Raw genomic sequence first — 21,979 nt, 5'->3', positions numbered from 1 at the left:
TTCAGAGCGCAAAACAAGATGGGAAAAATAAAAAAAATAAAAATTTGAAGTTGATCATGTGGCATGGAAACGCTATGCTGCTTGTTGACTATTGTCGTCTAGATGTTAAATAATAAATCTTGGCAGCAGCAGACGGCAAAACGAGTCTGAGCGTGCGCTGGGTAACAAAAAGCGCTTGACTGACAGGGCAGGTCCCGCCCTGTTGGCGCCCTGATTGGCTGGGCGGCCTCCGGGGGCGTGGCCGGGGAGCCTGTGGTATAAGTGTTTGCTGTTCGTCTCCGGCTGATGATTTGTGAGAGAACCGGGTCTGAAAAATCACGGCGAGTGGAGGGTTTTCATGAAAGAAACGCGCCCTGTATTTGTCCGCGTTACCACATCGGAAGTGTGCGCGTGTCGTCTGCGAGCTCGTGGAGGATATTTCGGACGTGGGCTGCGAGGATAAAGTGGACTCTTGTCTCCAGCCATCTTGACTGCCGCTCGCCGCCCTGCAGGCTCTTTCTCCTCCTCCTCCTCCTCCTCGTCGGCTTCAGCTGAAAGTAAACACGGCTCCCACATTGCTGGCAACTCCGTGTGAGATCCACACAGAAGCGCGATGGGCTCGCAGCGTGGAGTCTAACCCACAGCGCGGACCGATCTATCGCAGCGGAAGAAAGGGGCAGCGGACTGGAGCGGAGCCGCCTGCGGGATGGACGTGTTCGGGATATACCTGCTCCTCTCACTCGCCCTCCTGCCCAGGTCCAGCTGCACCACGGCCAAGGAGCTCACGTGCCAGGAGATCGCCGTGCCTCTGTGCAAGGGCATCGGCTACAACTACACCTACATGCCCAACCAGTTCAACCACGACACGCAGGACGAGGCGGGTCTGGAGGTGCACCAGTTCTGGCCTCTGGTGGAGATCCAGTGCTCCCCGGACTTGAAGTTCTTCCTGTGCAGCATGTACACGCCGATCTGCCTGGAGGACTACAAGAAGCCGCTGCCGCCCTGCCGGAGCGTGTGCGAGAGAGCCCGGGCCGGCTGCGCGCCTCTCATGCGGCAGTACGGCTTCCCCTGGCCGGACAGGATGCGCTGCGATCTGCTCCCGGTGCAGGGCACCCCGGACACGCTGTGTATGGACTACAACAGAACCGACTCCACGACGGCGTCCCCGGTTCTGTCCAAGCCCACCAACAACCCAGGCAAGGGCTTCGTTCCCCCGAAACGTCCCAGCGCGGCTGGCAAGTACAAGCCGCCGGCAGCGCCGTGCGAGCCCGGGTGCAAGTGTCTGGAGCCCATGGTGCCGGTGAACACGGACCGCCACCCGCTTTACAACCGCGTCAAAACAGGTCAGGTCACCAACTGTGCCATGCCGTGCCACAATCCGTATTTCACGCACGACGAGAGAGCTTTCACGGCTTTCTGGATCGGACTCTGGTCGGTGTTGTGTTTCGTGTCAACTTTCGCCACGGTGGCCACTTTCCTCATCGACATGGAGAGGTTCAAGTACCCGGAGAGGCCCATCATCTTCCTGTCCGCCTGCTACATGTTTGTTTCCATCGGCTACATCGTCAGACTGATCGAAGGACATGAAAAAGTGGCGTGCAGCCGGGAGCACGACCTGGAGCACATCCACTACGAGACCACCGGACCTGCTCTGTGCACCGTGGTCTTCCTGCTCATCTACTTCTTCGGCATGGCCAGCTCCATCTGGTGGGTCATCCTGTCCCTGACCTGGTTCCTGGCCGCGGGGATGAAGTGGGGCAACGAGGCCATCGCCAGCTACTCCCAGTACTTCCACCTGGCCGCCTGGCTCATCCCCAGCATGAAGTCCATTGCGGTTCTGGCTTTGAGCTCAGTGGACGGAGACTCTGTCGCTGGCATTTGCTACGTCGGGAACCAGAACCTGGACAACCTGCGGGGCTTCGTCCTCGCCCCCCTTGTTATTTATTTATTCATCGGCACTATGTTCCTTCTGGCCGGATTCGTGTCGCTGTTCCGGATCAGGAGCGTCATCAAGCAAGGTGGCACCAAAACAGACAAACTGGAGAAGCTGATGATGCGGATCGGCATCTTCACGGTACTCTACACGGTTCCCGCCACAATCATAGTAGCCTGCTACTTCTACGAGCAGCACAACAGACAGAGCTGGGAGATCACCCACAACTGCTCCAACTGCTTGCTGGAGAGGGACCGCAGGACTCCACACTATGCAGTGTTCATGCTCAAGTACCTCATGTGCCTTCTGGTGGGCATCACCTCCGGCGTGTGGATATGGTCGGGGAAGACTCTGGACTCATGGAGGAACTTTTGCACCAAGTGCTGCTGGGGCAGCAAAGCCACCAGCGGGTCCATGTACAGCGACGTTAGCACGGGACTGACGTGGAGGTCCGGCACGGCCAGCTCGGTGTCTTGCCCCAAGCAGATGCCATTGTCCCAGGTTTGAATGAGCAGCTTATGTAGACTGCTAATTGTTTGGGAGATAACCCATCACTCTCTGTCTTCGGCGATTTACATGGTAATGACCTGCTGCTGAGGTGCTCCCAAAGTCCCCACACACCTCCAGGGGAGAGCTCCTAAAACAATGTCCAGGCATTCACACGGGTCAACTCCTCTCTGTTTATATGTATTAGAGCTGCAGACTGAGACCGGGCATTACTTGTTTTACCGAGACAATTGTTCTCCTTAACTAGCTTCATACAAAGACCATTTTTATAACCATTTCTTATCTTCATAGTGCCAGATAACATCGCCAATCAAGATGGTTTAAATTAAGCCTTAATAGCACCCCAAGTATTTTACGGGTCACACTTTTTTTTTTGTATTTATATGAAATATGTACATTTGTGTATAAAAAAAAGAAAGTTTATATTGTAAATTTGTATAAATTGTAGATGTTCTTTTCTGAAAAAAAGCACAAATATGATCTTTATTTTGACAATAAAACCTTTGATAAATTAAAGTTTGGTTTGAAGTGTTTTCAAACGTTTTCAAGATATTGAGTTTCTTTGTTGATACATGTTTCAGTTTACTGTCATACATTGAAAAAAACAGCTCTCTAAATAAGATAATTTTACTTGAATTTCCAAAACTGAATTTGGGTTGCAGGTTTCAAACCAATAGAAGCAGAATACGTGTGACTGAGTAAAGCGTGGTGGCTTCTTTGCTTCTGAAATTTATGATAGTAATACACTTAGGTTGAATGAGCACCATAAGCGAATTTACATGTTTAGCACTTGCACTTGTTAAAATAAATAACAGTGTTTAGAAGTTATAAGGAACTAAATGATCATTATTAAATAGAAGAAAAAAGGTGAGTCATACAGAGCAGATTCTGGTTCAGCTATAGGTAAATGCTTTCCTGAAGTACAGCGTACTGAAAATAGACTTGAAAACAAACTGCATCAGATCATGATCTCACAAATTTATGCCGAATAAAATAAGAAACTTCACTGTATTTTACTGCTGATAAACCCAGCTGTTACGTCATCTAAACAGTGACATCACCGCACGCTAAAATCAAAGGTAACCTCAGCACAAAATCACACCAAGAGCCACAAAAAGAAATGAAATATAAAGACGCTAAAATAAGAAAGCCCCTGTAACCATTAGAGGGAGGTAATTAGAGGCAGGGGTTGAGTTGGAGCATCTCCATAATTGTTCAAGTCCTCTTCACATGCCTGCAGAAGCCCGCTTTCTTAATTTAGTTAAAAAAAAAAAAAGGGTGGGGGGCTGGACCGTGGGTGAATGGGGTATAAATGCAGGGAACGGACCCTTTTCATCTGCAGAAACTTTGATCTTTCTTTTTTAACAGCCGAGAATAAAAGGTGGTGTGTATTAGGAGTGTCTGTCTGATGTGCCAAGGTTCCCCTAAACGTCCCCATTTGGACGCTTTGATGGGTGTCCTACAATTGAAAGACCATTTTGGAACCCTTACTTTTTTTTTTTTTTTTTTTTTCCAGGAGGTTTGTCAGAGCTGAAACCTGCCAGAGCCCCTGCGTCTTGTCTTTTTCTCCCCTTTTTCTGGGTCTTGAATTGAAACATCTCTCCCTCTGCTCAAGCTGTGTCAGCGAGTGCAGGGGCCTTGACATGAATGATATTGAAGCAGCAATGAAAGCCCCACAGGTGGTCTGTTCACATGATCTCACATCTAAAAGAGACCCCTAATAGAGGCACTTTTTTTTTCTTCCTCCATCGGCTGCAACAAATGTATCTGGTTTTGGTCCCAATTAAAGCAATGCACTGGCATCTGATGATCTACAGTAACCAAGCGGCGTCTTTGATTAGCGGGTGAATTGTGATGGTTTGATTTGTGGCTCGCTGCTGAGGAGACAAAAGCAGCTGTTCAGCGGAGCACATCTGCTGAACCAGTGAATACAGCAGTTGTCGCAAGAGCCGCTTTTAGAATTCACGTACGATCGTTACCCTCCAATTACAGTGGGGTTGACCTGAAACGTTGCCAACATTACGCTGGGAAGGACTTATTTTTAATAAAATAGGCAACTTAAGGTTGCTCTGTTCAAACATATGTGAGGCTTTCTGTCATATTGGTTCACCAAGCAGTTTGTTTTTTACCTCAAAAACCACATCTGTGAACCTCACCGTTGAACTGAGCAAACAGCGCCATCTACCGGCGAGAATAGCGCTGTGCACCTCATTCGACTTGATATAAATGTATACGCCTCGGAATATTTTGAGTTTAACAAAGGCAAAAACAGATTTTTCTAAACAACAGTAAGAGCAGAGACAACCAGTCTCCCCGGATCAACACCGCAGACGACCTAAACGACCTGCTGTCTCCTGTCGCACACCTGAATCAGCGTGTTCAGTCTTGACGGCAGCACAAAGGTTGTCATTACTTGGCGGCGCATTTCCTCCGCAGGGTTCACCAGGAAGAGTGGAGAAAGTTCTGCTGGGAGTGTCGTGAAGAGAGGCTTCACACGGACAGAGACGAGCGCCACAAACCCTTCTTGCTTCAGTCAAAGTTCATGGGGTTGTTTGTTTTTATTGTGAGGTCAAAGACACACAGCGCGGATCTGAACTTGTCGAGTGGAGAAACACAGTCTCTGAGAGTTTCTATTGATGCTCTCAAGTATGAGACGGGGGGTAACCTGAAGCACTCAAGACTTAACTGCAACATTCAATGCTTGGGCCAACACCACTGTAGTGGTTCAGACACAGCTGAAACTGCTTTTTTTTTTTTAGATTGATATTGTACATTTACAACTTCCCCCACAACCAATCGATGCGGCAGAAAAGGATCTGATGGCTCCCAGAGATACACAACTTAAATTCAATTTGGTTGGGAGAACTATTGTTTTTGCACCCAATAACAACACAGATACTTTCATCTGAACGACCTTCATCTAAGTTTTCACCTCTCGTACCACGATATGAGCAAGTAACCAGCCACCTGTGTTTTATGTATTTATTAAAATGTTGCTCTAGAGCAAAAGTTTCAAAATAAGGACTCTTTACTGAAAGGAATATTAAGAACAACTAGGCGTTGCTAGTGAGGCTGACAGAAGAAGCCTGTGTTGGTGAATCACCGTGAACCACGTTCCAATGAATTAAACTGTGGGCCAAACAAATGCGGAGCATCATCTCAGGGTTAACCACTTTCCACTGTCACTCTTTCAGACACTTCAGTGACCTCTGCGACCCTTGTCAATCATTGCAGGAGCCCCCCCCCCACCAATCCCAGCTGACCCATTCCGACCCCAGATGTAAGAGACAAGTGGCAGTCTGGAGGGGTTTCTACTTCACATTCCAAGAAACAGTGGTGTTTTTGGACAAATTCGACAGCATTCTCAAACATGATCATGACAATTTTTGGGGAAAATCATTTACAAACACAAACCAGTGCATTATAGATATTTTTTGTCAACAACAAAGTCAACAGCAACAGAGAGAGTTTTTAAAACTGAACAAAAAAATCATCACATATTGTGTGCTAGGCAGAGAAAGTGATCAGTTGCAGCCTGCCACCTCTTCAGGACCTGTATGCCTCTAGGACCCAGAGACGTGCAGGTCGAATCAGAGCCGACCCTCTCATCCTGGACATGGACTGTTTGTTCCTCTTCCCTCTGGCAGGAGGCTACGGTCCATCCAGACCAGAACCTCCCATCACAGGAACAGCTTCTTCCCCTCGTCCGACAACCCACAAACAGCCCTTGTTTGTGGGTTATTTATTTATTAGTTACTTTTATTATTTTATTTTATGATTATTCATCCATCCATCCATCCATCCATCGTCGCCCGCTTATCCGTTGCCGGGTCGCTGGGGCAGCAGCTTCAGGAGGTCACTCCAAACGCCCTTCTCCCGAGCGACATCCACCAGCTCCAACTGGGGGATCCTGAGACACTCCCTGGCCAGTGAAGAGGTACAGTCCCTCCAACTGGTCCTGGGTCGACCCCTCAGTCTCCTCCCAGCTGGACGTGTCTGGAACACCTCCAAAGGGAGGCGTCCAGAGGGCATCCTGATGAGATGCCCAAACTACCTCAGCTGACTCCCCTCAATGTGGAGAAGCAGCGAGCCTCTCCCGAGTGACAGAACTTCTCACCCTATCTCTAAGGGAGACGCCTGCCACCCATCAGAGAAAACCCATTTCAGCCGCTTGTATCCGGGACCTTGCTCTCTCTGTCATGACCCAAAGCTCATGACCACAGGTGAGGGTCAGGACAAAGATTGATCGGTATAAAGAGAGCTTTCTGGCTCAGCTCTCTCTTATGGACAACAGTGCGGGAAAGGGATTGCCATACCGCCCCTGCTGCCCCAATTCGCCAACCAATCGCCAAATCCCTCACATGAGAACGACACCCCAAGATACTTAAACTTCTCCACTTGAAGCAAGATCTCAGTCCCAACCTGGAGAGAGCAATCCATTCGTTTCCGGTTGAGAACCATGGTCTCGGACTTAGAAGTGCTGATCCTCATAATCATATTTTATGATTATGTTTTGTTCATTATTGCACGTTATTCCAAAGCACTTTCCTAGTTGGTGGGATCCTCACTGACCATGGCAATAAAGCTAACTTTAATAATGTATTTAGACAGTAGTGTCCGAAATCCAATCTACATTTGATTTCAATCACGACCGTCACTTTTTAAGAATTAAATTGAACTGCAAGAAAACCGACTGGAAGTGCAAGTCTATTGTTTAACCACTTGAGGGCGACATTAAGGAAGCGATGCATCATGCATATATTTGCGGTAAGCAATCTCACAATTTTATTATGAAGTTCTACTAAAGCGCCACAATAATTTCACCTTTTATTTATAACATAACATGATGGATTATTCTCTGTTTTTTCTATTTATTTTTTTTATACAGTAAGCTTTAGGAGACACTGTAATCCCAAACCCAGGTTTGAACGTCTGGTGGCCCAGCTTCTTCAGGCCTGGTGCACTCAGATCTTCTCACTAAGATCATTGTGAGTGAGACCTCCCAGACACACATGAGCACCACAGATGTGTCAACACCGTGTACAACTTGAACTACAACCTCAGAGAATCTTGTACCTGCAGAGAACGGCTGGCCACTCAGGAAGTTTTCAGGTTTTAACTCGTGCTGGAATTTCCACTCCCCCTCCTCATTCCGTGGATCTGCATGATGAGTGTCCCCTGCAGCATGGGAATAACGCAGGAGCCAAAAAGCTTTGCAAATCATGTAAAAACCATAGCATACTGACGAGGAATCCTGTGCTCGACCTTCACTGGAGAATCTCATCCTGATCAGGGGTGGTCATGGATGAGTCTTCGGACACAGCCTTTCATATGAAATACCAATATATTTAAAAACAGATTAAAGAACACGACTATCAAGAGCGAGAATTCAGTACCTGGGCGCACAGCTTTCTGCGCCTGTCTTTTTCCACTCAAACTCAGGTCTAATTCCTGCTGACGCCGTGGAAGATACAGACTTGCTTAGACATTCAAAAATACTGTCGATGAATAAAATATCTGAATGAATTTAGGATGTAAAAGTTCACCAGGAACAAGCGGGTGGTTCATTAAATAGAGGAAGCCAGTCAGCAGACTGCTGGAGGCGGAGTGAGTGCCGGCAAAGTGAAGATCCATAACAAGGCTGAGGAGCGGAGTGATGGAGAAAGATGGTTCACTGGCATCTCTCTGAGGAGCAAGGAACACAAGTTCAACTGCTCTGGATCATTAAAAAAACACAGGACATATTCTGACTTTTTAGAACTGATCTCAATGTTTCCGAGTCACAGACGCAGGAGCAGTAATGATTCAGGTCCCGCTTTTAAAACTCATACTCAGGGCTGAGAAACAAGCAACTGCCCAGACACCAAAGTATTTGATCAGCTCTCAATAATGAATGTGTTCAACATAATAATGTAATGAAAGGAACAACAAGCAACTGGAGAAGCTGATGATGCATTAGCTAGTTCACATTCATCTTTGTAGAGCACAGACTTTGAACACTTTTCTCATCAAAGCGGTTTTAATTCACTCAGTGGATGACAGAATCATGGGAGGAAAACACTGTGGCTCCTTCCAAGATGGACTGTGGTCTGGCTGAACCATTCCTGCAAGGACTCACACGATGCAGTCTGTTGCCCCCCAGCACCACCGCTTCAGACTTTATTTTACCTTTGACTCACAGGCACATCTGTTGCTCTTCCAGCAAATTCAGTGGATCAGGTCACCATGGCCTCCTTCATGGCCTGAAGCCTGTTGATGACAACTGCCGGTTTAGGTCCAAGAAAAACACTGACTACGTTCCCGCAGTGCAGGGTGAGTAATGAAGGAGGATATTAAACTATTCTGTGTTCAAATATTATACCTGAGAACACCTCTTACTTCAACCAGCTCCAAATAAATTAGACATTTGTAACGTCGACCCTAACAAATGCTGAAATGAATGAATAAAGTAGCTTTCCATACACAGAAGTTGACACCTGACCTTAGAGTTTCAGAGGTGAAAAGGATGGAGAGGGGAGACCCCACAGGTTGGGCCAGGTGTTGATAGTTTGATATGAAAACCTCTTGTTGGGAGAAAAAAACATTCACATTTATCATGTTTAACATGGTCTAAGTCCAGTGGTACCAGTGCTGGAGGCAGTGGACACACAAAGGACAAGCATACAGAGAACAAACATGCTTGCAATTGTGTTGCTTTCTAAAATGTTTTATCCCAATTTTCGGTCACCCATTTCTCAGTCAGTTAAGCAAGTTTCTCCATAGGGCTTGGATTTCAAACAGAGCCGCCCACAACCACGATCTCCTTCTGGCATCCCTTGTTTTCATTTCACGTTAATTTTTAGATGTAAATATTAGTATTATTGCTCAAATGTTTCGTGATATCATAGGCTTCCACTGGCTGCATATGACACATCTTTTGTTTGTACATTTTATTTAAAAACAAATATTTTTCATATTTAAATATGAAATTAAAAGTTCAATCGCGTCAAGGCTATGAATATCACCAATGTGGCTGAATAACATCAGCTGGAACTTTTTTATGCTGAACTGTGATCTAACATATCATGTGACTTTTCAAGGTGTTTAATTTTGATTTTTTTTTTTTTCACAGTAACGCAAATAACAAGCTTAAAATTGCTGATATATTAAAACATTTTTTAAAATATTTTATTTGTAAATTCGTGTGCTTTCTGAGTGTAATTCTAATGTTTGGCAACGTGGGGGCGACATTTACGAAGTTTTCAGAAGAGCAACGCTTCTGTTTTTTTTCTCATTGAAAAGCAGCATCAGAGCTGCAGAAGAAGCTTCTGAGCTGAGTAACTGTATGACGCGTTTATGAAACCAAACACCAGGTCAGTGAGAACTGAATTGTTTGTGTGATAGACTGTGATATTCAATACATATTCTGGAGGCATTTGCGGCATACAGACATTTATTCCGTAGGAATCCATTTCAGAGTCACTTCGACTCTCGGAGTTCAACCTTCATGTGGTAAGGTTTTGGTGAGGTAGATACCCCAAAGACAGGTGTGTAGTCTGGGGCTCCATCTTCTTCAGGCCAGATGAACTTAAACCTTCTCAGCAGCGTCACAAAGACCAAGAAGAGTTCCAGGCGTGCCAGACCTTCTCCCAGACAAACCCGAGCACCTGAGACGGGCCAACATGTTCACATCATGTACAACTGGAACCACAGACTTCAGCTTGGACTATCTTGGACCTGCAGAGAACGGCATGAAGGCTTCGGGTTTCACAAACTCTCCATGGTCATTGAGAAAGTTTTCTGGTTCAAACTGGTGTGGGACCTTCCACGCCCCCTCGTCCTTCAGTACAGAATCCAGGCTCTGGATGACCAGGGTCCCCTGTGGTTATATGTGAGAAGATGCAGAAGGATTTTGTTCATTCTCTGCTGCAGCAGGTGAGGGACACCCTGGACAGGTGCCCTCTCCATCTGACACGTTTCTTTGGTTTGGTCAAGTGGACTAACCTTAGGGACTGAGTATCCCATCAGCTGAGTGTCAGTGGTGGTAGTACGGTAGACAATGAGGGGGATGATGTTTGCAACTCTTTGGATTTCATGGATCACAGCCTGTGGTAAAATGTGACATGAGATTGAGGCCACCATCTAAAATCACATTTCCACGTTGTGAATGCACAGACCTGGACGTAAGGCATCCTGTGTCTGTCTTCATAGCTGGCGTGGCATCCCACCTCCAGCACCAGGTCTATTTCCCGCTGACATCTCTCTGACAGCAGGGCATACAAGCAATATCTTCAACATGTGGAATCTGTCTTTTGCAAAATGAAGTTGTAAACATGTGGGTCACCCTGGATATGTGGGTGATTCATGAGGTAGAGGAAGCCAGTCAGGAAAGTTTTAGAGACGGTGTCACTTCCAGCAAAAAGAAGATCTAAAAGAACGGCCATAGTTTCAGTTGTAGACTTGGAGGATTCAGGTGAATTCTTCTGGAAAGTGAATCAATAAGATTTTTTTCTTACAAAACTTGAGGTGGACAGTGGATTACCTTGGATTAACTTACCTTCTCCAGATCGTCCAGATAGCAGTCGACCAGGTCTCGTGGTTGTCCAGGTTCTCTGGTGCCTTCATGGTCACTGATGATACGACCAACTAGCTCCCTGTGCTCCTAAAAAAAATAAAAGCATCATAGAATCCTCAACTTTGTCAGTGCATTCATAACTTTCTTGGAAGATACAATGTGACCCTAAGCACACCAGCAGCACACTGGATGTTCTTCATGTGCTGTAACATTACGGTCATGAAGCCACCCAGCCACAGTGGTGCGTTCACAAATCAATGCGGTTGCTCACCTCAGAGTTGCGGAAGGCGCGTCGAAATGGCAGCGGTAGCCCCCGAATGACTGGGAGGGAGTCATACAGCTGGAAGAAGGTGACTGTAAGAAGCTCAGCATGCACGGTGACAGCAGCTGTGAGAGACTCACCAGGCCCCAACCACCGCTTGCGATCTTGGTGTTTTCATGAAAGCCGCGAGTCACCACCCTGATGAAGCTATCGTCATAATTATAGCGAGTGCCAAAGAGAACCAGGCACAAGGTGTTGAATGCCAGGGTGTGGAACATCTGACTGGGACTCACTTTCTGTCCTGCGGGAGTCAAAAATGCCTCCTCTCGTGATCAGAACAGCATGGTATATAATGGACTGCCTTGCCTATGCTGCTCTCCAGTGTTTCAATGGTGTGCTGCAACTCTCCATGAATCCTCTGCTCCATGGACTGTTTTCCCATGCCGAAGGTCTTCAGAGACATCAGAGCAAAGCGACGCCGCTTCTTCCAAACTGGGCCATAGTCCTCTGCAAATACTCCTGTGGCACGAATGGATCTCACACATTTCGTCCGATAAAACAAACATTTTCTGGCGCACCATTTTTGGCCAGATGAGTCAGTAAGCTGTCCGCAGGTCGTCCGGCAAATTCAGTGGATTTGGTCACCATGGCTTCCTTCGAGGCCGCAAGTCCATTGATGACGACTGCAAGTTGTGAGCCAAGGTAAATGCTGAAGACGTTCCCGTAACGCTTTCTCAGCTTTGGAGGAGAAAACCATGATAAACAATATTCTTCTTTGCCCAATTTAAAGTTGAAAACATTGAAAATGAAGATGCAGTGATACTGAAAAACAACATTACCTGTTGAAGCACTACATCTAAATACAACCAATCACAGAATATATATCCACAGAGTACAAGAAAGTAGACTTCCTACTCGCTCAAGGTCCTTCATGGGGTTTTGGAGGTTGAGTTCCAGCAGGTTTCCCAGCAGAGGTAGAGGAGAGGGTCCTGGAGGAAAGTGTCTCGGCCGCCGCCATTTAAGACGCAGCATTAGGAGGAAAATACTGATCCAGATGAGAATGGAGGAGAGGAACATGTCTGAACAGTAACAAGGAAACAGGTCAGAGCAAAATTCCTCATACATTTATGAGCCTCAAGACCATTTTAAATGTTTGAATCTTTATCCTAATATTTGGAAACCATGTCCCATGACAGCTTTTTGTCCCTGATCCAGATAGTGTAGTTGGATAATTGTGCAAATTGTTACATACATAAACATTGACGGTCAAAATGTTTGCACTTATGCGCAAATGCTTATTTCAACAAAGACATTATTGGATGAGGAAAAAAGGGGTGACATAGCATAAAAATAAAAAAAACGCAAAAGGAGAGGAAGGAGAGTCGCTGTATGACCTGTTTCTGAAAAGATTCAAACCACCCTGTCACAAAGTCCTGAATTATTTGCATATTTGCAATCATAAACTAACACATTAAATTCATATTCTGGTGGCATTTATGGCACACTGATATTTATTCCCTTATAAAGAATTTATGACAGTATTTTCAGGGTCACTTCTACTCTCGGAGTTCAACCTTCACATGGTAAGGTCTTGTTGAGGTAGATAGCCCAAAGACCACAGACTTCAGAGTTTTGGAGTTCCAAGTTTAATCTTTTGAAAACACCCATCAAACATTGCAAAATTGTGATCCACGTCAGTCTGGTGTCACTGAACCTCATTTTCCTGAGGTGAGATTCTGGCATTGTTGAAACATTGTTCGCCACATTTTAGTTTGATAGAACTGTCATTTTCTAACTCACTGTTTTTGCCAAGGTCAGCCACTAAAACGGCCGCAGGCCGCCTGGCAAATTCAGTGGATTTGGTCGCCATGGCTTCCCTCATGGCCTCAAGCCCGTGGATGACGACTGCAGGTTTTGAGGCCAGAAAAATACTGAATACTTTCTCTAATACTTTCTCAGGTTTGGAAGAGAAAACCATGATAGGAGGTGTTAACTCTGTAACAGACGCATCAAATTAAAATTGCAATTGGCAATACATTGTGACCAGCCCCAAGAGCTTCATCCTGTACATCACTGGAGTGAGACTCATTAATATTAAGTTTACAATGTGACCTCACATTTAAATTAAAGTTGATTCTGCACCCACTTTGACATTTGGCTTTAGAAACATCTGAAAAGGTTTAGTGAAGATGTAGTTATATTAAAAATACCATTATTTTTAGAAGCACCACATCAAAATAAATCCTACACAGAGTACAAGAAAGTAGACTTCCTACTCGCTCAAGGTCCTTCATGGGGTTTTGGAGGTTGAGTTCCAGCAGGTTTCCCAGCAGAGGTAGAGGAGAGGGTCCTGGAGGAAAGTGTCTCGGCCGCCGCTATTTAAGACGCAGCAAACTACGGATCCAGATGAGAACGGAGGAGAGGAACATGTCTGAACCCTCATAAGGATACAGGTCGGAGATAAATGACAGTGTCCTCATTCACGAAGGGCCCTCTGGTCATTTTAAATATTTGAATCTTTATCCTAATATTTGACTTTCTCTTATTTTTCGGCTTCACTCTCCCTCGCCTGCCGAAAGAAGCATTTAGTTTCGACTTATTTGGCTGAATAACACATTTCCTGTGACAACTTTTGTCCCTGATCCAGATATTAATATGAGAATTTAGCAAAAGTGACAGACGATTCGGCCTCAAATATGTTTCTTTAGTTGGATATTTGTGCAAATTAGAACGTATATAAATATTTGAGGTCATAATGTACTTGGTTGCAAAAGCCTATTTCAACAAACACATTGTGGTGTGAGAAGAAGGGTGCATCAAAAATCACTCTGAGCATTTGATAAGAATATAAACAATATTTTTTTTTTTTTTAAAGTTAATGAAATGTTTTTATTCCCATGTATTTTTGTTTGAAAATGTTGGTGGGGGTTTTCCAACTCTTTGAAAACGTCCATCATTTATCATGAAAGCTGCGATCGAACATGGTTTCCTACAATTCAAAAAGGCGACAATACAAATGTTCTTGAGAATATATTCATGACTTCTATAAATACAAAACGTCATTACAAATAAAAAGGTGTCCGTTCACATTCAGTATCGCTAGAGGGCGAAAATGTATCACAACATGGCGTCACCGTAACAAACATGGCTGCTGTTACACAATAAAGTGCATACCAAATGTATAATAGTCATTCAATGCTTAGATTATAACCGCACATATTTTTTAAAGCATGAGTTACCTTTGGTAACAACGGCAGAGGCAGCAGTGACATTGATCTTTACATTCTATAACGGCACAGTTAGTCCAGAACAAACCCACTAAACACCAAATAGAAGGGCAAGTGTGAAGCATCAGTTCAGTTCAGTGAGTCGACAGGGTTGAGGAGGGATAACATCCCAGAAACAGTTGCTCAGCTGAACCAGAGAATATGAGCTCAAGAGTCACCAATACTGGTTGTGTTACGCCCGCTGGGCTCAGATGAAGCTCCCCTTGTGGTCGCTCTTGTGAGGGCGAGAGGGTGGTGCCTCGCTCAGAGAGGGGACACCTTTTGTTGTCAGCCTTCAAAGAGCCCACAAGAGGAGGGAGATCAAGAGCTATCCGTTTACTGAAAGATGCTTCCCTCTGCACGGAAGCTGCAGGTGCCTCTGATGCACGGCAGGATGGAACATAGATTGATGCCGCAGCCCGCTCCCACACATAAATATTCACCAGTCAAAAAATGCATCCGCTCTTATTTTCAAGTACAAACCCAAGGAATCACACCTCAAAGAGAGAAACACAGGGGGGCAGGGACTGGACCAGGGAGATCTGAGATTCTTGTTTTAATCTGCGCTTTGATCAAGATGAAACCTGAAGCAGCCTGAGCACAGATTTCCTGAAGGGCATCAGGCATTACTGCCACACCGCTCAGCTCCTCTCGGCTCTATTCATAGTGAGGGTGTATGTTAAATCTAAGCTGCGCTAGGCCCTGAAATAGAGTGACAAGCTGCCTCCATAAATACTGGGACCCTATGGGAGGGAGTAATTACTATGGAAGCCTCAGTGGATGAAACAAAAAAAATGACTGAAGTGTTGCAAGAAAGCATCAGTGAGGCGAGTTGTGCCAAGTTGTGGAGTCACGTCTTGAAGGGGCTGAGAGTGTAGGACAGGTCAAGGCCTTGTCTTTGTTTATGGAGAGGAGGTGGGGGGTAACAAGGCTGAAACAGGTGGGAAACACTTTTAGAATATTCCAAGGTCAGTGTTCACTCCTGGGCAATTAACACTCCAAGTCTTGTCTTGAATGGTGAATCACATCTTCGTCCAGTTCCAGTGAGGTCACACCCACTGCGATCGCTTCTCCTGTCCGTCGTCGCTGGGATCATCTAACACAGCCCTTCCACTAGTAAGTGAGGAATTACTTCCGACTTGAGCCGCTGCCCCGCCGTGTTGCAGGCCAAGGTCCCTTCTTGGTGGAGGCGGGGGTTTGAGTCGACTGCGCTTGCTAACGCGGATGGATCTTGGCGTCCCCGTGGGCTCCGGAGGGCAGAGCGCCACATCGCTGCCATCATCCACCTGGGAGCAGCCATTGTTCCCATTGGTGTTTCCACTGGCGGGATCACTTGCTCCCGCTCCACATGACCCCTTGCTCCCCCGTCTCCTTCGGAAGCTCCCAGCGGGACCGGAATCTGCCGCCAGATTTACCGAGCAACTCTGATCTATCGCCGGCGCTTCCTCGTAAATATCCTCCACCATCACCTTCCTCCTGTTCTTCTGCAGCACAGAGCGCTTGATGGCGCAGAAGAAGTCCAGGACGTTCAGCAGAAGAGACAGAGCCGCCACTCCGAGCATGAAGTTGAGCATCACGGTTTTCTCAGTGGGTCTGGAGATGTAGCAGTCCACCTGGGTCGTGCATGGAGGATGCTGGCACAGGAATCTCCGGGGGATGTAGAAGCCAAACAGGTAGTAGTGGGCCGCACCAAAGCCCACCTCTAGCAGCGTCCTGAACATCAGGTGGAGCATATACGCACCGGTGAAAAACTGGACTCCTCGGTCCACTCTCTTCCTCGCCGTCATCTTGGTGAGAAGCTCCTTAAACACCTGAGCCGACTTGCCTCCGGTGTTGAGGACCACGCTGAGTCCGTTGGAGACCTTGTGGACCACGTAGATGATGAAGACGATGTAGGGAAGACACAGGGTGATGATCTGGACCAGCCAAAAACGGAAGAGGGAGATGGGAGAGAACAGGTCGTAGCAAACGTTGGCACATCCCGGCTGGATGGTGTTGCACACAAATCTCTCCTGCTCGTCCTGGTAGAGCGGATAACCAGCCAGGAGGAGAATCAGGACGCGGAGGAAGATCATCAGGATGAACCAAATCTTCCCTGGAATACAAGCAGGTCATAATCACTCTCATCATTTTCCCCACGTGTGCTACAAAACACTGGTCGTCCCACCTATTAATGTGATGTTGTAGTTGACGGAAATAAAGACGACTTCAGAAGCGCTCGAGCCAGCCATGCTTCTGCCGCTCCAGATCCAGGCCTCAAGTCAGAGAGTTCACTCCGCTTTTTGTCTTTCGACCAGTGCTGGAACCTGAACTTCCAAACACCAGTCCCAGCAATCGATCCTCATCAATGAAAATCCGGAGAGGGACCCCAAGCGCTCCTGTCTTACCTCCTCCTCCGTCCCCTGCAGACAACTGTCTGTCCTTAGACAACAGAAGACGGGAGCGAGCCCCATTGTGGGTCTATTCTTGTCGCACTTGCAAAGGCACGTCGCGTCCTGGCATTGCAGAGATATTTTGGTGCTGCTGGTCGTCCTTACAGGAGACAACAAGCCTTCTGGACTACTTGTTACAGAGTTAGAGTTCATAAGTTGTCTTGGAAATTGTCTAAATAGGAAACCAGAAGCTGCTATTTTTAACATTATTTAACTTAATAAATTACTAACCACTGGAAGTGCAAAAACACGCACCGCTAAATTGTCGGATCATGTGCTAAAATACATTTCTTTATATACTTTACAGTAGCAATATGATTTCTAATGAGTTGGAATTCATCTGGGCAGTTGAAAACTTCAGGAAAAATACATTTAGAAAATCAATAAAGACTTTTTTTGGTCAATGCCCTTTATTTTAACAGGTTAAAATAAGTCTAGATTTAAAAGCTATAAACCTATAACTGTAAAACAGTTTGAGCAAACACATAACAAACGGAATATAGCTATCGATGACAGAAAACAAGACTGACTATATGAGTTATGATATATCATTTTTAATAAACATTATGAGGACTGTGAGATGAAAAAGGATCCTATTAAATATGCTCATGATGCATGTTTAATTTTTTTAAAATAGTGCATATGATGTACACGTACACTATTAATACAACAATGAAAAATAAATAATAATAACAATAATAACTATTATTATTATAAGTCAATGACGTTCTTCCAGTCACACTAGTTATTGCTACTGCTTTCCATTATGGCCGAACGTTGATACTTCATTTAATAATTTTGAAACAGCAAACTCATGAGCTCATTTTGATGTATGACACATGTATGTACATTGATGGGATAGATGTCGATCTAACAAGCAAGATGAGTTCACTTACAGCAGAAGGAAAGCTGAGTGAAACAGAAAACAGAAAACATTTGTAGTGAAGTTTTGACTTTTTATTCTTGCACAAGTTATCATGAACGTAGTGCTAAATACTGGGAACGTTTTAGAAGTTAAAAACGTGTGGTGGTGAATCTGGCGAAGAGAAACAAATGTGTCAGTGAAGAAACCATGACTGGAAAATGATCAAAGTGGATAAATTATATTTAAAAAAAAACATTGCTGCGGAGTGTTTGAGGGAGGTGTGCAGCACACCAGTGTGCAACTGACACACATATTTTAAATTGTAAACCTTCAGACTTTTCAGCACAAATACCAACAAACACACAATAAATATAAAATACAACCGCCAGCTCTAGTAATTTCACATTTAGACTCCAAACGGGTTGACACCACCATAACCCAACCACTCCGTTTCCATTCACCAATGTTGAATTATTGGCTCAACAAAATGCGTCATATTTTTGAAAATGTAAAAAGAAATAAAGCCAAAGTTTGTTTGTTATCTTCCTTTTTCGTCTTTCGACTGTCTTTGGTTTTCGTGAGAGAGAAGTTAAAATGCAGGAAGCAAAATGAGACCAATTCATGAACATGTGCATGAGAATTTATGACAGTTGAGGCCCTGGGGATGTTTTCAAAGTCATGCAGCGTAAAAGCTCATTAAAAAAAGAACATAAAATTGAGATGACTTCTGGGGTTCTCTTTCAACAACCGTTACTAAGCGACATCACTTTCGTATCACAGTATCACAACATCTCTGGACTGAGACTACACTTGCGCGACAATCTCCTCATCCTCATGCTGAAGTCAAGACCCAGACCAAGATCAAACTGAACACAGAAACATCTGCTAGTTTGTTCCAAAGATACTGTTGAGGCTATCGATCTATTTTGAATAATTACTAGCATTTGAAGTGAAAAATAAATGTGTGGTGTCTATATGACTAATAGGCTTGATGCTTCTGTATTCAGTATGGTCCGGTCTCGAGCCCTCAAGTCTTGTTCCGACTCTGATCTCCGTCTAAGGTGAAGTAGTATGGGATTCTCAAGCTTCATGAAACAGTGTCCTCATTTTCAGAGCCCAATCGATGACACTCTCTGCTCTAAAATGTTTGGATTTGAACAATCATTTCCATGAGGCCTTTCATTATTTTTAGACTGAGAGCGCCACCTACTGAGTTCTGAAACCGAGGGAACTGTTTCATGAAGCCTCATCACCCGATCACTAGCCTTGGCCAAAGTACGGGTTACGGGTTTTAAAAAGAAAATATGCTTCTGGAATATCGGCAAAATATCACTTTTTGTGTTTCTGTGGTATCAATATCGGAAACAATTCCCAATGTTTTTCTTCTTTTCCCCTTCAATCTTCTGATATGTTGAGCATTCTTCCTGCATAAAGCAACAAAGTGGGAAAGCAGCATCTCTACGCCGAGTCACTGATAAATGACTGTGTTGATCTCTCATAAAGTTGAAAACAATTGACATCTGTGAGGTAGCAACAGACGATTTAAAAATGTAGCTACCTTTTTTCCCCCCTTCTCTCAGCATATGTGAGTTCATTAATCCAAAAGACTAAAACTTTATTTCACCAGACTCATTTCTCACTGTAATATGTTTATGTTCATTTTGCCTTTTCATTCTGCTTGGACTTCCTCATCAGGGCTGACCACAGCCACCTCTACCTCACTGTCCTCTGCTGAAAACAGGGAATAGAAACAAAAAATGAAAAATAAAAAATTGAAATAATGATGTGATTTACGCCTCAAAGAACGACTAGAGAAGATGTTGCGGATGAATCCAAAAATGAGACATGCACACAAAAAAGGTTGTAAAAATGTCATCACAGTTTACTGGTGTCTCCAGTTATGATCTGCGTTTCACAAAATGACTTCAAACCAAACAAAAAAAGTGGCCTTTTGTATGCAAAAAATAAAAGAGTGGTGTCTCCCATTTAAATACTTTTGATCACATGATTTGTCATCAGAACGAATATCTCCAGGTTTACAGTAGCAATACCAAATATATATATTCTGACATCATTCTTTCTGATTTTTACATTACAAGCTTCTACCGACGACGTTATAAAAATGTTTACAATCGATCTGCATTAGAGTCATGTAACAGTCATTCGTGAAACAGCAGAAGCTTTCTCTCCTGTAGTGCCATCAAATGGAATAGTTAAACATGAAAAATACTGCGGGTTATTTAACTTTTCCCTCCGTCGCGGTTTACTCGCAGGCACCACAGGTCTGGGCGATGGCAGTGAAGTTCTACAGTTAGTCTCACGTCTGGCGAAGAGTCCAGGATATTGCTTTGACAGCTATGAGAGTGAAGATGTCGAGCATTCTGTCGGAAATACGAAGAGCAGTCCTTCCTTTGCGAACACGTCAGCTGTCAGAATGGAGAATGATGACTTCCCGACCAATGCTGCTACACAAGCTGTGTCTCATGTCTCGCTCAGGTTCTCTCTGTCAGAAAGTTTGGTTCTGTGCAGGCAGGCAGCGCCGCTCCGTCTATGTACAACAGCTAGGTCCAGAGAACCGCCGTCCAGATGTCGACTCAGACAGGAAAACACTCCCGAGTGCGTTACTTTCCCGTGCCGCCGGCTGGTGTTAGGAAACGATGGCGGGGCACCACCGCACCACGGCCAGGTTGTCGGCGCTCTGCGACCTCTTCTTCGCCAGCTTCCTCACGTCTTTGTATCTGTCGTTACACAAGCGGGAGATGGCCTGCAAGTGCAAAATGGTTTTTAGCTAACCAACTGTTTAAAGGTCAAAAGAACACAGATAGTCAGACACGTGGATATTATTATTGATATTAATATATTATTATTCATTCATTGGAGTAATTTCTCTGACATTTCTAAAGATCTAATATAAAATACCTGTATAAATATATATATAAAAAATGTAAACATTTTTTTGTGTTAACAGACAAGGGACCAGATTTCAAAAAATGATAAGAAAATTATGATTTTTTTAAGTTTAATTTTTTTTTCACACATTTGTTCCATATATATATATATATATATATATATATATATATATATATATATATGTGTGTGTGTGTGTGTGTGTGTGTGTGTGTGTGTGTGAAACAAATGTGTGAAAAAAAATGTAAACTTAAAAAATCATTTTCTTATCATTTTTTAAAATCTGGTCCCTTGTCTGTTAACACAAAAAAAATGTTGTTGTTTTTTTTTCAAACTACTTTCATCTTGCATTTAAAGTCAATTTTATCACAACAAAACTTTAAAAATGAATTTTAAGCTTCAGTTATTTGATCTCATTTGTCAAAGACACTTAACAGCTAAGACCGGATGAGAACAAAAACTGGAGGCAGATAAGCTGCATGGACAGCGACGCCTCGTCCTTTTCCCCAGCAAACAATGCAAACTCTTCAAAACTGTACTCATTAACTCGGCCTGAATTCACCAAGCGTCTCGCTGTCTGGCCTGCGGCGTCTCACCTCCAGCTTCTGAGCCTTTTCTCTGCCGAGGGGCTCCAGGGGAAGGCTGAGGTTGTTGGACTCGGCCAGGGAGCGGAGGTCGAAGTAATACTTGGCGTAGACGCTGGACGGCACGTTGATGTTGAACTGCAGCAGCTCCAGAAACTGCCGCTCCAGTTCGTTCCTGCAAGAGTCACCGGAAATAAAGACACATGAGAAGAACATATGTCAGGCTGCTTTCTTTGCCAGTTAAGACCAATGCGCTTTTGTGTATCGCAAGTCAGTTCAACATTTTATGATTAACTTTTAAGAAGCTTGTAAAGTCCATAACCTGAACCTTCCAACCCCCTGTGTCTCTTTTACTTGAAACTTACCTGGAAATGACAAGTTGGCAGAATTTTGTATAGTTTAAATGCTTTTTTTTTGCTTCTTAAGTCAAATATTGATATGTAGATTTATGCCTGTGCACAAGTGGAACTGAGCCCCGAAGAGAGGTTGAAGACAAGATTTTCTTTGACTCATCGAATCAATGTCATCTAGGCCATAAAAGGCGCGAGTCTCTCTCATCATCCATTTCAGAAACATGATGAATTCCGTCTCTGTGCAGATATCAGAGTGAATGGTCGACAGCTATTGAAAGCACGTTCACACCACGCACGCGTCAACTAACTTACATGGAGGGTCACTGTACAGCCATGA

At 44.6% G+C, this 21,979-nt stretch overlaps 4 protein-coding genes across 11 annotated transcripts in view; 1 reads left to right on the top strand and 3 right to left on the bottom strand.

Moving 5' to 3' along the window:
- Positions 1-302: 302 nt before the first annotated feature.
- fzd8a (frizzled class receptor 8a) lies at positions 303-2,906 on the top strand. Its single transcript, XM_053859324.1, has one exon. It carries the CDS (start codon positions 686-688, stop codon positions 2,417-2,419), a length of 1,734 nt encoding a protein of 577 aa, XP_053715299.1. The 5' UTR covers positions 303-685; the 3' UTR covers positions 2,420-2,906.
- Positions 2,907-9,877: 6,971 nt separating this feature from the next.
- LOC128755743 (cytochrome P450 2F2-like) lies at positions 9,878-13,649 on the bottom strand. The gene is made up of 12 exons (XM_053859696.1): positions 13,512-13,649; positions 12,151-12,314; positions 11,814-11,973; positions 11,597-11,754; positions 11,376-11,531; positions 11,245-11,313; positions 10,956-11,060; positions 10,743-10,881; positions 10,576-10,661; positions 10,403-10,504; positions 10,136-10,277; positions 9,878-10,065 (listed from the first exon to the last, which is right to left on the bottom strand). The coding sequence occupies exons 2-12, from the start codon at positions 12,310-12,312 to the stop codon at positions 9,878-9,880; spliced, it is 1,467 nt and encodes a 488-aa protein (XP_053715671.1). The 5' UTR covers positions 12,313-12,314; positions 13,512-13,649.
- A 1,901-nt stretch (positions 13,650-15,550) lies between these two features.
- LOC128755979 (gap junction delta-4 protein) lies at positions 15,551-16,732 on the bottom strand. Its single transcript, XM_053860098.1, has 2 exons — positions 16,669-16,732; positions 15,551-16,596 (listed from the first exon to the last, which is right to left on the bottom strand). Exons 1-2 carry the CDS (start codon positions 16,730-16,732, stop codon positions 15,551-15,553), a joined length of 1,110 nt encoding a protein of 369 aa, XP_053716073.1.
- A 1,122-nt stretch (positions 16,733-17,854) lies between these two features.
- Positions 17,855-21,979, bottom strand: part of ccny (cyclin Y) — a 33,238-nt gene continuing 29,113 nt past the window's right edge. For all 8 annotated transcript variants that reach the window (XM_053859864.1, XM_053859865.1, XM_053859869.1 and 5 more), the window contains 2 exons: positions 21,302-21,464; positions 17,855-20,562 (listed from right to left, as the gene is read on the bottom strand). In XM_053859864.1, the coding sequence (XP_053715839.1) occupies positions 20,446-20,562; positions 21,302-21,464 (280 nt within the window). In that variant the 3' untranslated portion in view covers positions 17,855-20,445. The remainder of the gene's footprint in view (positions 20,563-21,301; positions 21,465-21,979) is intronic.

The sequence above is a fragment of the Synchiropus splendidus genome, chromosome 3 (assembly GCF_027744825.2).
Source record: "Synchiropus splendidus isolate RoL2022-P1 chromosome 3, RoL_Sspl_1.0, whole genome shotgun sequence".
NCBI classification, from domain to species: domain Eukaryota; kingdom Metazoa; phylum Chordata; class Actinopteri; order Syngnathiformes; family Callionymidae; genus Synchiropus; species Synchiropus splendidus.
The sequence above is the reverse complement of the archived record's forward strand: the minus strand, read 5'-3'. Positions and strand labels throughout refer to the sequence as shown.

What these genes read in the sequence shown, in the direction of transcription:
- fzd8a (XM_053859324.1), top strand. Translation starts at nt 686, where the DNA reads ATGGACGTGTTCGGGATATACCTGCTCCTCTCACTCGCCCTCCTGCCC.
- LOC128755743 (XM_053859696.1), bottom strand. Translation starts at nt 12,312, where the DNA reads ATGTTCCTCTCCTCCATTCTCATCTGGATCAGTATTTTCCTCCTAATG. An exon ending in GCGCCTTCCGCAACTCTGAG is followed by an intron (nt 11,061 to 11,244) that starts GTGAGCAACCGC and finishes TATTTTTTTTAG; the next exon opens with GAGCACAGGGAGCTAGTTGG. An exon ending in ATCTGGACGATCTGGAGAAG is followed by an intron (nt 10,882 to 10,955) that starts GTAAGTTAATCC and finishes TTCACTTTCCAG; the next exon opens with AAGAATTCACCTGAATCCTC.
- LOC128755979 (XM_053860098.1), bottom strand. Translation starts at nt 16,732, where the DNA reads ATGGCTGGCTCGAGCGCTTCTGAAGTCGTCTTTATTTCCGTCAACTAC. An exon ending in CTACAACATCACATTAATAG is followed by an intron (nt 16,597 to 16,668) that starts GTGGGACGACCA and finishes CTTGTATTCCAG; the next exon opens with GGAAGATTTGGTTCATCCTG.